General features: G+C 45.6%; 1 protein-coding gene across 4 annotated transcripts in view; it reads right to left on the bottom strand.

Annotated features, from left to right (window-relative positions):
* Positions 1 to 1,811: 1,811 nt before the first annotated feature.
* The window catches only part of zfyve28 (zinc finger, FYVE domain containing 28), a 29,212-nt gene continuing 17,721 nt past the window's right edge, over positions 1,812 to 13,302 (bottom strand). For 2 of the 4 annotated variants that reach the window (XM_062522792.1, XM_062522793.1), the window contains 6 exons: positions 10,169 to 10,261; positions 9,823 to 9,977; positions 7,701 to 7,817; positions 6,986 to 7,084; positions 4,027 to 4,130; positions 1,812 to 3,860 (listed from right to left, as the gene is read on the bottom strand). In XM_062522792.1, the coding sequence (XP_062378776.1) occupies positions 3,732 to 3,860; positions 4,027 to 4,130; positions 6,986 to 7,084; positions 7,701 to 7,817; positions 9,823 to 9,977; positions 10,169 to 10,261 (697 nt within the window). In that variant the 3' untranslated portion in view covers positions 1,812 to 3,731. Of the gene's footprint in view, positions 3,861 to 4,026; positions 4,131 to 6,985; positions 7,087 to 7,700; positions 7,818 to 9,822; positions 9,978 to 10,168; positions 10,262 to 13,302 lie in introns of those variants that run through there. The other 2 variants (XR_009936512.1, XR_009936513.1) reach the window with 2 other exon arrangements.

Genomic DNA, 13,302 nt, shown 5'->3' with positions numbered 1-13,302 from the left:
GTGGTATTATCTGGTATTATGAGTGTGTGTATGTGTAGGGAGGGGGTGTGTGGTATTATCTGGTATTATGACTGTGTGTGTATGTGTGTTTGTGTGTGTGTGTGGTATTATCTGGTATTATATGTGTGTGTGTGTGTGTGTGTGGTATTATCTGGTATTATGTGAGTGTGTGTGTGTGGTATTATCTGGTATTATGACTGTGTATGTGTGTGTGGTATTATCTGGTATTGACTGTGTGTGTGGTATTATCTGGTATTATGACTGTGTGTGTATGTGTGTGGTATTATCTGGTATTATGACTGTGTGTGTGTGTGTGTGTATGTGTGTGTGGTATTATCTGGTATTATGACTGTGTGTGTATGTGTGTGGTATTATCTGGCATTATGAGTGTGTGTGTGTTGTTATCTGGTATTATGAGTGTGTGTGCGTGTGTGTGTGTGTTATTATCTGGTATTATGTGTGTGTGTGCGTGTATGTGTGTGTTTGTGTAGTATTATCTGGTATTATGAGTGTGTGTGTGTATGTCTGTGCGTGTGTGTGTTATCTGGTATTATGGGTGGGTGTGTGTGAGAGAGAGAGAAAGAATAGAGGCAATAGGGGTGAGTTAGGGGCAGTAGAGGGTGAGTTAGGGACAATAGAGGGTGAGTTAGGGGCAATAGAGGGTGAGTTAGGGGCAATAGAGGCAATAGAGGGTGAGTTAGGGGCAGTAGAGGGGGAGTTAGGGGTTATAGAGGGTGAGTTAGGGGCAATAGAGGGTGAGTTAGGGGTTATAGAGGGGGAGTTAGGGGCAGTAGAGGGTGAGTTAGGGACAATAGAGGGGGAGTTAGGGGCAATAGAGGGTGAGTTAGGGGCAATAGAGGCAATAGAGGGTGAGTTAGGGGCAGTAGAGGGGGAGTTAGGGGTTATAGAGGGTGAGTTAGGGGCAATAGAGGCAATAGAGGGTGAGTTAGGGGCAGTAGAGGGGGAGTTAGGGGTTATAGAGGGTGAGTTAGGGGCAGTAGAGGGGGAGTTAGGGGCAGTAGAGGGTGAGTTAGGGGCAGTAGAGGGTGAGTTAGGGGCAATAGAGGGTGAGTTAGGGGCAGTAGAGGGGAGTTAGGGGCAATAGAGGGTGAGTTATGGGTTATAGAGGGGGAGTTAGGGGCAGTAGAGGGTGAGTTAGGGGCAGTAGAGGGTGAGTTAGGGGTTATAGAGGGGGAGTTAGGGGTTATAGAGGGGAGTTAGGGGTTATAGAGGGTGAGTTAGGGGCAGTAGGGGGGAGTTAGGGGCAGTAGAGGGGGAGTTAGGGGTTATAGAGGGTGAGTTAGGGGCAATAGAGGGTGAGTTAGGGGCAGTAGAGGGTGAGTTAGGGGCAGTAGAGGGGGAGTTAGGGGTTATAGAGGGGGAGTTAGGGGTTATAGAGGGTGAGTTAGGGGCAGTAGAGGGGAGTTAGGGGTTATAGAGGGTGAGTTAGGGGCAGTAGGGGTGAGTTAGGGGTTATAGAGGGGGAGTTAGGGGTTATAGAGGGTGAGTTAGGGGCAGTAGGGGGGGAGTTAGGGGTTATAGAGGGGGAGTTAGGGGCAGTAGAGGGGGAGTTAGGGGCAGTAGAGGGGGAGTTAGGGGTTATAGAGGGGGAGTTAGGGGCAGTAGGGGGGAGTTAGGGGCAGCAGAGGGGGAGTTAGGGGCAGTAGAGGTTGAGTTAGGGGCAGTAGGGGGGGAGTTAGGGGCAGTAGAGGGAGAGTTAGGGGTTATAGAGGGTGAGTTAGGGGCAATAGAGGGTGAGTTAGGGGCAGTAGCGGATAAGCTGGGACGTTGAACAAAATGCAAGAGTGAGGTAGGGGTTTCAAAAGCGTATGTTTATTTCATGTTCATTTGCGTTGCGTAGCATGTATATAACGTCTGTGGTGTGTATACACGGACTTGTCTGTAATCATGTTTATAAACATCTCTCTTTTAAAAGCTATATCTTCATAAACCCAAAGTGGCACCATAATTTGGGATGGGGAAGACCAAGCCGCCGTTCCCCACCTCAGACAAGGCAGACAAGTCATCAGCGTCCATTAGTACAGAAACACGTCGTCAGTCCTCGGCGTCGAGTAACTGTAGAAACAGCTCGTTACTCAGCAGAGCCCAGGTGGCGTGACATCACTGACCAGCAGCACAACGGGCACCAGGGGAGAAGCCCGAGGAGTCATGATAGTGGTGCCATGGAGATACTGGTGTGTGTGTGTGTGTGTGTGTGTGTGTGTGTGTGTGTGTGTATGTGTGTCTCTGTGTGTCTCTGTGTGTGTGTGTATGTATGTGTGTCTCTGTGTGTGTCTCTCTGTGTGTGTGTGTGTGTTCAGCTCTGGGAATAGCTGTGTGTGTGTGTGTGTGTGTGTGTGTGTGTGTTCAGCTCAGCTAAAGGGTGCCACATGTTGGATTCATTGCCACCTAGTGTTGAGGTTGCAGACTGCACCCAAATGATCCCCTATAGAGGCCACTGGTCTCTGGCGCCACTGGTACAGTTTGTCCTCTCCGAGCTGCCGTAGACGCATGGGCTCTGTGAGGGGACACGGAGGGCGCATTCTAAGCTGATGGAAATATTATTGGTAGTTACAGATAATAACACACTAAGGAAACATAATTATTTATTAATTATTAATTAACTACGAGATAACATAATTATGGATCCTACATTCCATTCCTGCTCATAGATCTGCACATGGTACCAGCCTCCTATGCAGGGTCAAAGGTCACGCTAGCCTTCCGTCCCAACCAGCTGCATCTGGAGCAGGTCAGGGGTCAGATGTCGGGGGTCAGATGTCGGGGGTCGGGGACGTTGGCAGGTCGTGTTCTGAGCAGATTTGTTACATTCATTAAGGTGCCGTGTACAGAGCCCTGTGGAACCTCCAGCACTTGAGTCCAAACCAGCGCTGGTCCTTAGTGGGGTACCCCCCTCCCGTCCGTAGTTAGTGGGGTATCCAGTCTGTAGTAAGTGGGGTACCCCCCTCCAGTCTGTAGTTAGTGGGGTATCCAGTCTGTAGTAAGTGGGGTATCCGATCTGTAGTTATTGGGGTACCCCCCTCCAGTCTGTAGTTAGTGGGGTATCCAGTCTGTAGTAAGTGGGGTATCCAATCTGTAGTTATTGGGGTACCCCCCTCCAGTCTGTAGTTATTGGGGTACCCCCCTGCAGTCTGTGCTGTGATGAAAAAAACACCAATCCAATGATTGATGAGGGAAGGAAGGTGTGTGTGTGTGTGTGCATGTGTGTGTGTGTGTGTGTGTGTATGTGATTGATTGATGAGGGAAAGGATCATGACAAGGTGTGTGTGTATGAATGTGAGGATGTGTACGTGTGTGTGTATGACTGTAAACATGTGTGCATGTGTGCGTGTGTATGAGTGTAAGCATGTGTGTGTGTGTGTGTGTGTGTGTGTGTGTGTGTGTGAGAGTTCTGCAGCAGCGTGAGTGCATGTGTGTGAGTGTGTGTGTGAGTTAAAATGTCAGTATGTCCAGAGAACCTTCTGAGTTTGCTAGAGGTTTCAATGTGTGTGTTGATTGTGTGTGTGGAGTGTGTGTGTTGAACGTGTGTGTTGAACGTGTGTGTGGAACGTGTGTGTGTGTCAGATGGAGCGGTCACTGTAGAAGGGTGTGTGTGTGTGTGTGTGTGTGTGTGTGTGTGTGTGTGTCAGATGGAGCGGTCACTGTAGAAGGGTGTGTGTGTGTGTGTGTGTGTGTGTGTGTGTGTGTGTGTGTGTGTGTGTGTGTGTGTGTCAGACGGAGCGGTCGCTGTAGAAGGGGGTGACGTGGAACACGTAGCAATGTGTGCACACGCGCACCGGCTTCATCTGACCGTATCTCGGCAACGGGGCAGAGTGGGAGGAGCAACGCGAGCAGAAAATCTGTCAAGTCAAACATAAATCAATCGGTCAATAACCTGTGAACAAGTGAAGTATGATAACATGATAAAGCAAACACACACTGATTACCTTTCCATAGCTCTCTCACACGTACGCACGCACACACACACACACACACACACACACACACACACACACACACACGTACCTTCCCACAGCTCCTGCAGTGGTGTTTGCGGCGGATGACGGTGAACGGAGCCTTACAGGACACACACGCGCTGCACGCGTCATCAGGAACCCACTCTGGAGGGTCTGGGGGAGACACAACACACACACATTACACACACACACACACACATTACACACACACTCTGGAGGGTCTGGGGGAGACACAACACACACACATTACACATTACACACACACACACACACACACTCTGGAGGGTCTGGGGGAGACACAACACACACACATTACACACACACACACATTACACACACACACACACTCTGGAGGGTCTGGGGGAGACACAACACACACACATTACACATTACACACACTTATAGGGCTGAACGATATGGACAAAATTTCATATCTCGATATTCATGCCAAATATCTCGATATCGATACAATACGATATGAATACGAGTTCGGTGAAAACTATAAGCATTTTTCAGAAAAATAAAAACTGGAGAGTGCAGTTCTATTGAAAACTTACTGCCAGTCATCAACATTAACATAAAGTCACAAATTAATAAATAAAAAATCAAACATTTAACTGCAGCTCTGCTTTAACAATAAATAACCAATATATGCAGCAGCTGGTGGAAGGTGAAACGGTATTTTATAAGGCTTATCCAGCGTCCATCGTCCATTTTTTCACGAGTGTCCAGCTGCAGCCTGCACTGTCAGGCCCGCTGCACTGTCAGGACCGGAAAACGAGCGTAGTCACGTGCTGAGATATCGATGGCTTTGCCCCAAACGAGGAAGTCGTTTTTCAACTGCAAGTGCATCTTTTAATCAGTGTCTACGTTTTATTTTTATAACGTAGCACAAATGTATTACATTCGTCAAAGTCGACGTTTTTCAGTTATAGTTTTGCATGTTGAATGTTTGTACAAACAACAACCCAGTGGGATCATGTCTCACCGAGTCTCGCAACAGCGTCCCTACCGGTGCAGCGAGAATATTTTCGCGGACCAAACGTTGATAAAACGCGGAGTAATCTTAAGTAAACAACTTTATTTGCTTAAAAATATGGTGTATTTGTGAAAAGAACGATGCACAGCGTTCAAGTGAGAACATAAGCATATCTCAAAGTTCACGTCCGTGAGACGCTCTCATTCATTTCAACCAGCCACGCATAGAAACCGTTGCTATAGGTAAACAAACAAAACGTGATGGTATCACGATCTAATAGATTCATTCTCGCCATCACGAACTTCACAATTTACTTAGCCAAACGTATCTAATAGTATCTACAAAGATTGTCTAGTTACTTATGAATCGTCTCGCTTTATAAACCGTCTCTGGTATCTATCTCTCATCTTCGCGGAACTGGGGACGCATGAAAAAAAACGTCACTTCCGGTCCTGACAGTGCAGGCTGCAGCTGGACGCCTCTCCATTTTTTAAAACTACTATTCATGTTACCACTCTATCTCGTTAATTCAGCTGTCTGGTTGAAGCCTCAATATTGTAAACAAAGTAGCATAGTTGGCTAGCTTATCATAGTCTACTGGTTGGACTGTTTCCACATGTGTTTTTTAGTTTCAAGGAGGCTAATACTTTTGCTCCTTGGGACAAGCCCTTTGAGTCTTAAAGTTGGAAAACATTGGTATTGAGATGATCAGTCAACTTGAATTGCAATCAAATGTGTGCAGCATGCTAATGCTGCTAGCCTGATTTAATAATAATTTAACGTCTTCTATGCGTTCTTACTTTCTCGATTGTGAATGTTTTATGTTTTATTAATTGTGCATGTAGAGGAGCGTGTTAGGGCTGGGTTAAAAAAATCGATTCACGACTTGATTGATTCTCGTTCGAAAAATACGAAATCGATTAAAAATTTGCGGATCGATCTGTTCCTGTCAGCTAGGCACTAATGTCTAGGCACTACTTTGTGCGACCGGCGAAACCCGAAACCTTAGGCAGAGCGAACCAAGCATGGCTGAAGCTGCTCCGTTAAAATCCCTTTCTGGCCCCAGCTGTGGCGCAACTGGCTGGGGCACCTGCACCGTTCGCCGGCGACTAGGGTTGGGTATCGTTTGAATTTGAACGATTTCGATTCCTTGTTTCGATTCGGGTTCCTAATAATTCTCGATTCCGATTCTTGTAAGAGAAAAAAGTTTGGATATTTTAAATGAGCTAGCTAACCAACGGTTTGATCTTCTCCATCAATTTTAATTCTATGAACATTTTACTTTTTATGAACTTTACCATACATTTTTCATAGGGCTGTTCTCAGGCAAGTTCTTGTTCAGGCAAATCTATGAACTGTCGTCTTGTTGCCTCAGCTCGGTTATGCAAACACCTTCTTCGTTGGTGTTTAGCGGCTTCTCCTTTCGGTTCGCGGACTGGGAATCGATACTAGGAATTGAAATTTAAACTTTTGAACGATTCCAGGAGAATTGGAAAGCTAGTCCCGGTTCCCATCGATTCGACCTTGATTCTCCTCGATTCTCGATTCTCGATACCCAACCCTACCGGCGACCCGGGTACAATTCCCGCTCCGTGATCCTTTCCGGATCCACCCCTGCTCTCTCTCCCACTCACTTCCTGTCACTCTTCAGTCTACACTGTCACTGTCATTAAAGGCACAAAAAGCCCCAAAAATATCCTAAAAAATCCCTTTCTGACCTAAAGGCTGACGTTTGGAAACACTTCGGGAGATTGTATTAAATAACCACTTATTGGAAAAGTTTGTATGGTAGTACAGGCCATTGACTTAGGGATATGCTCCACTCAAGTAATTTTATAACCAAGAAAAACTAGTATTGACAAAGAAATCCCTAAATAAATTGATATCGAATCGAATCGAATCGTGATCTTGTGGATCGGAATTGAATCGATTCAGAAAATCTGGATCGATACCCAGCCCTTGTGTGTGTGTGTTTGTATGTATATTTATGTCTGTGTGTGTGTGTGTGTGTGTGAGAGGCAGTACTAACCCTCCACCTGTCCTTCGTGGGTCTTGGCAGCGACATCTGAAGAGGAGCTGCTCTCCTGACACAGAACACAGTCTTCCAACAGACCATTACGCACCGGCCCTACACACACACACACAGACACATTATATATTACACACATATTACACACACACACACACACACACACACACACACGTATTACACACACACACACACACACACACATGTATTACACACACATACACAAACATTACAAACACACACACACATATTACACAGTTTTCCAGAAGACCATTACGCACCGGGCCTACACACACACACACACACACATATATATTACACACACAGAACACAGTCTTCCAGCAGACCATTATGCACCGGACCTACACACACACACATCACACTTCCCATAGCTACCTGCTAGCGTGCTACCAGTACAGGTTAACATCACACTTCCCATAGCTACCTGCTAACGTGCTACCAGTACAGGTTAACATCACACTTCCCATAGCTACCTGCTAGCGTGCTACCAGTACAGGTTAACATCACACTTCCCATAACTACCTGCTAGCGTGCTACCAGTACAGGTTAACATCACACTTCCCATAACTACCTGCTAGCGTGCTACCAGTACAAGTTAACATCACACCCATAGCTACCTGCTAGCATGCTACCAGTACAGAGTGCTAATGGCTAACATGCTAATGGCTAACATGCTAACAGAAGGTACACTAACCTTTTTTTTGCTCGTCATTGTTGCCCTGGTCAGATTTGGTTGCCATGACTTCAAACAGTGTCTTGAGGATGCTCCGCAGGTCACTGGCATAGTTCGTCTGCAGCTGATCTGCCACACCTGCACACACACACACACACAAACACACACACACGTCATCACACCTGCACAGGTGAGGGAGCATAGACATATATACATAGACGCCGCATAGGACTCTAGAACGTACGGCAAGAGCGCCGCCATATTGATAGATCAATGGAGGCCTGTGGAGAAACAGGTGTCTCTGAGTGGTAATGATCAGAGAACAGACCCTGTGGGCTTTGTACAAATCGTAGCGCCTTGTACATGTAATCTCAAGTTCATGTTTTCTGTTGTAAGCTTGTCTTATAAAGGCTTGTAGAGAACAGGTTTTGAGTTGGCTAATAGTACTGACAAGTGTGGCAAGGCTAATTTCACGTCAGTTAACTATGGTTTTGATGTAATGAAGGCAAATTAATTCTGAAACGTAACATTACTCATGTAGTCACTTTATTATAATAGTATTCAGCTCGACATGACTTTCATATTTGTGTAGGCCTGACTGCCCTGAAAATGGCAATATAAGAACCATGGTGGAGGTATACTTTGGGGCTGAGCAATTTACAGAAATATGTGGTGATATGTGGTGTGTGCCTTCCAGAAATATATGGCCATTTTTATTTAGTGACGAAAAATGACTTTTTGACACTTTTTGTGCTCCATATTTGTGACACGAGCTGATCTGAGCTGACTTGTTTGAGTGGTAGCACACATGACGTGCACACATGATGATTCTCTATAATAACTTCACTACATTGCAATGAACAAAGTAAAGGCAAAAAAAGTGTTTATTTGTCAAACATATTTGGATGCAATATGAGTCTTGAATTGGATACCATAGCCTACAGGAGTTTTCTAGGATCTCAAAACTGGATTATGAACGTGCCTTGCCATAGAGAAACACATGATAACGTTGGATTATGAACCAAGGCTACTATTCCACAAAACCCCCACAAAGACATGGGGTAAGTGGAGCTAAATGAAGTTATTATTTTGCTGTCACTTTGTCTGTTTTGTAACCTACACGGTTGCATTTGGTATCAGTGGATAGCTCTGTGTCTCCCCTTTCATCTGACATGCGTGCCACATCGTTCTGATAGCGGTTTCATGAGTAAATCAAACGAGAGTAATGGTAGCCTAAGCTATATGACATATTATTAGTTTGTCACTTTGTCTGTTTTTATAACACAGAAGGATCGATGTGTTTGGCATCAATGGAAAGCTCCTATTTCATCTGATATGCGTGGCATGTCTGTGCGATGGCGGTTTTGCCAGTAATTCAAGCGAGAGTAATTGATGCGCGGATGAATGCAGAGCAGTATAGACTGTAAATATGATACACTTGATTTAATTTTCATTCTTGATTGTACAGACAACTGTCTAGTCTTGTTGGAAAGCCTCACGTCTGCCCTTTCCTTCAATAAAGGTCTCGTCTCCCTGCAACTAATAATCGCGGAGCAATGTAACAGAGAAGAATAGGTGTGTTTTTTGCCGCACATCTACATTTTACGTCCATCAGCCAGGGGTGGCCAGAGTTTATGTTATCTCCTCTCCCCTCATCTCTTCTCTCTTCCTCTCTTCTCCTCTCTCTTCCTCTCTCCTCTCCTCTCCCCTCATCTCCTCTATCTTCCTCTCTTCTCTCCTCTCCCCTCATCTCCTCTCTCTTCCTCTCTTCTCTCCTCTCCTCTCCTCTCCCCTCATCTCCTCTCCTCCTCCTCTCTTTCCTCCTCCTCTCTTCTCCTCTCCAGGGGTGGCCACAGGGTTTGTGTTGTGGTGGCTGCGGCCACCCCTGGAGAGGAGAGAAGAGAGGAAGAGAGAGGAGGAGAGGAGATGAGGGGAGAGGAGAGAAGAGAGGAAGAGAGAGGAGGAGGAGAGGAGATGAGGGGAGAGGAGAGAAGAGAGGAAGAGAGAGGAGAGGAGGAGAGGAGAGAAGAGAGGAAGAGGAGGAGCTCACCTGATATACAGACGAAGAGGCGGTGGATGAGGAAGAGAGAGGAGAGGAGGAGAGGAGAGAAGAGAGGAGAGGAGAGGAGGTGGATGAGGTCACCTGATATACAGACGAAGAGGCGGTGGATGAGGTCGCTGCTGCTATGGAAACGAGCGCGGATCTTGTTGCGGGCGGCCATCTTGGCAGCCTGGAGGGCCAGCTGCATCTCCTGATGATCCAGACCCTCAGAACTGCTGGACAGACTACTGATGGGGCTACACACACACACACACACACACACACACACACACACACACACACACACACACACACACACACACACACACATATATATATAGTGGCATATTATTGATTTAAGAAAGTATAGCAGTTGAATTGTAGTCGAGTCTCTCTCTCACTCACACACACACTCACACACACACACACACACACACACACTTGTTACCTGGGAGTGTATGTGCTTGACAGGCTGCATGTTGTGACAGACACACTCTCACAGTCACTACTGGACACTGAGCTGAGAGGAGAGTCCTGCAGCCTGATGGGAACACACACACACACACACACACACACACACACACCACAATTAACACCACACACACTCTCTCTCTCACACACACACGCACACACCACAATTAACACCACACACAACAATTAACACCATACACACACACCAAAATGACCACCATAAGCACACACACAGCATAAAATGTGCCTAATGATGTATTCCCCTGTATGTAGAGATGCACCGATTGCAATTTTTTGGCCGATTCCGATTTCCGATTTTTCATAGAATTTGACCTGCATTTTTCTTCTCACATCCAATATCCAACTGTAAATATCTTCAGAATACTGATAACTGGAAAGCTTGGTGTACATGTGCTACATAGACTGAGATGTTGGAAAATTACAACAAAAAAAACTAATTTTGAGAAGCCTTGAAACACAGCAAATGACATACATTCTCAGTCCACACTCTTCTTTGAACTTTCACGATTGCTTGTTGATACTAAGGAAGTGTCCATATTTGGATTGCATAACGTCATGCAGGAGAAACACACCACGACACCAGGCATGATGTTTTGTATCACGGTCGCGGTAGTTAATGACACGTTAGAATGCTAACTTTTGGCGAATTTAGAATAAATATTAGAGATGCTCCGATCAGCATTTTGGGGGCCGATCACCGATTACCGATCACCAAAATCATGATCGGCCGATTGCCGATCACTGCCGATCACAGAATGGCAGATTGGGAGGGGAATGACAATCTTAACAATAATCTAGCAGAGTTTGCATCATTTTTAGAAATTAAACTAACTATGAATTAATGTAAGTGGCATAAAAAAAACAGTATAGGCTAGTCAAGATGTTGAAGAACAGATGTTTAGAAAATGAAATAACTTTGGCTATCTTTTCCAAATATGCAGAGTGACATGCATGACAGTTCCATACAGGGAGGGGGTCAGGCAGACCAACACGCATTAGATCACCTAAATGGGATGAGACCAAATTACACATAGCCTATACCTACTGAAAAGTATAGCCTCTTAATACACTGACTACATTAAATGAAAAACGTGTTATACCAAAACCTACTGCCACAAAGTACAAAACGAAGGAAACAATGTAAGCTACTGTAAGCAAAAAAATGCAAGGCTTTTTTCTCTTGGAATTCCCCATGACTGAAACATGCCGTTAAATGCCACCAGTTTGAGTCAATGAAGTGCGCTAGTTAAGCTAGCGGGAACATTGGACAGGCGTCTGTCCAATGCTAAAGCTAATACCCTATTCTTCAGCTTGTCAACGTAGGCTACACTGTTTAGTAATGCGGGGAGATGCACATTAGTGTTTCATGCCTGCATTTCATGGATCAAGGCAGGTTGAAGCCAACTTACATTGCTCGATATTGCCATGTTTTCACAGTCGGCGACTAAATATCCAAAGTCGGGACAGAAACCATGGGAGTTGTACTGGAATCGCGGTGCGCTCCCGTTAACTCGTTTGATGTAAGGTGTCAATTAGTGGTTGTAAGTCAGTCGGAGTCTTTTTCTAGTTTTGCTGGTACGACAATATCAAACATGTCTTTGCATAGTCTGTGACTTTGTGACTTAAAACTCTATGACTTGTCTTTGAGTCTGACTAGTCTTTCAAAAATCTTTTAGGCTACAAATATTAGCAAAATCGTAACCTAGGCTATATATTATCCTCCACAACGAACAGAGGTTGTTCGCGGAGGCAAATACATTCTGAACGTGATGTCTTTCCATCTCTTATTATCCCTATCGTTTAGTAGGCCTACAGTCGGCTGATTGAAGGATGGGGAAGTTGGCTGGTTTTGTTTCTCATACCCTACCCGACATATTCAGTTGTCTGTAGTGGTGTTAAAACGTTGTTGGTGGCTTCCACCTCGAGGGATTTCAGCACGACATACATTGCAAATGGTTTGGTAACTAAAACTTAAGCCTATATTACTCATGTTGTCATTGCTCCTCTCTAGGCTGTGTGCCTGAGCGCCGTGCATGCAAGTGGAAAAAAGTCACGCAAGTAATTTAGGTCACATGATCGGCTTTTTTGATCGGCACTTTTGGTGTTCGCCGATCAAGCCATTTTTAGCCAATATCGGCCGATCATGATCGGCGGCCGATCGATCGGAGCATCACTAATAAATATACTGGCGTGATCAGACAAAAGGTAATGGAAATAAACCTCTAAATGTGTAAATCGGACTTATTTGTTGTAGTAGTGTGAAAGAATACATGATAAGTCGGCAAACCGAAGCAAAACTATGTTTATTCCTGCCGTGTCTCGTCTGGAGTATAAAGGCTATATCGCTGCTTATTGATAGCGCTTGTGGTTCAGCTGTGGGCACGCAATTAGCGGCAAGGACGGGCTTTGATGAGCGCTGTATCCTGCAGTGACAGCTTCCACGCAATATGGCAAAGCAGCGTTTGCTGCATAGAAAAACTCAGTAGCCTATTAGCGCTTTATCCAGCCCTGACTGTTGGCCTTTGCTAGCTTCATCAAACTTTGCAAACTCATTGTGATGTTGTTACAAATACGTGCGAGTGCATTTGACCGGCATAAAATCGGCATGTCTCAGACTGACCGGCCGGTCGCCGGTCATGGCCGATCACGTGAAAATCGGCCGATTCCGGTCACCAGCCGATCTATCGGTGCATCTCTACCTGTATGTACTAAAACTGCCCATGAAAGCGCACGTCTATTTGGCACCTAAATATGTCTGCCTTCCATAGCCTACATGCACAGTTAGCACAACTGCTCTTCATTTTGGTCACACACACACACACACACACACACACACACACACACACACACACACACACACACACACACACACACACACACACACACACACCTGCTGGTCCTCTTGGCGTCTCTAATGGCGCTGCGCTGCGTGTGGTCACACACACACACACACACACACACACACACACACACACACACACACACACACACACACACACACACACACACACCTGCTGGTCCTCTTGGCGTCTCTAATGGCGCTGCGCTGCGTGTGGTCACACACACACACACACACACACACACACACAC

Source organism: Sardina pilchardus, chromosome 20, assembly GCF_963854185.1.
Source record: "Sardina pilchardus chromosome 20, fSarPil1.1, whole genome shotgun sequence".
NCBI classification, from domain to species: Eukaryota; Metazoa; Chordata; class Actinopteri; order Clupeiformes; family Clupeidae; genus Sardina; species Sardina pilchardus.
The sequence above is the reverse complement of the archived record's forward strand: the minus strand, read 5'-3'. Positions and strand labels throughout refer to the sequence as shown.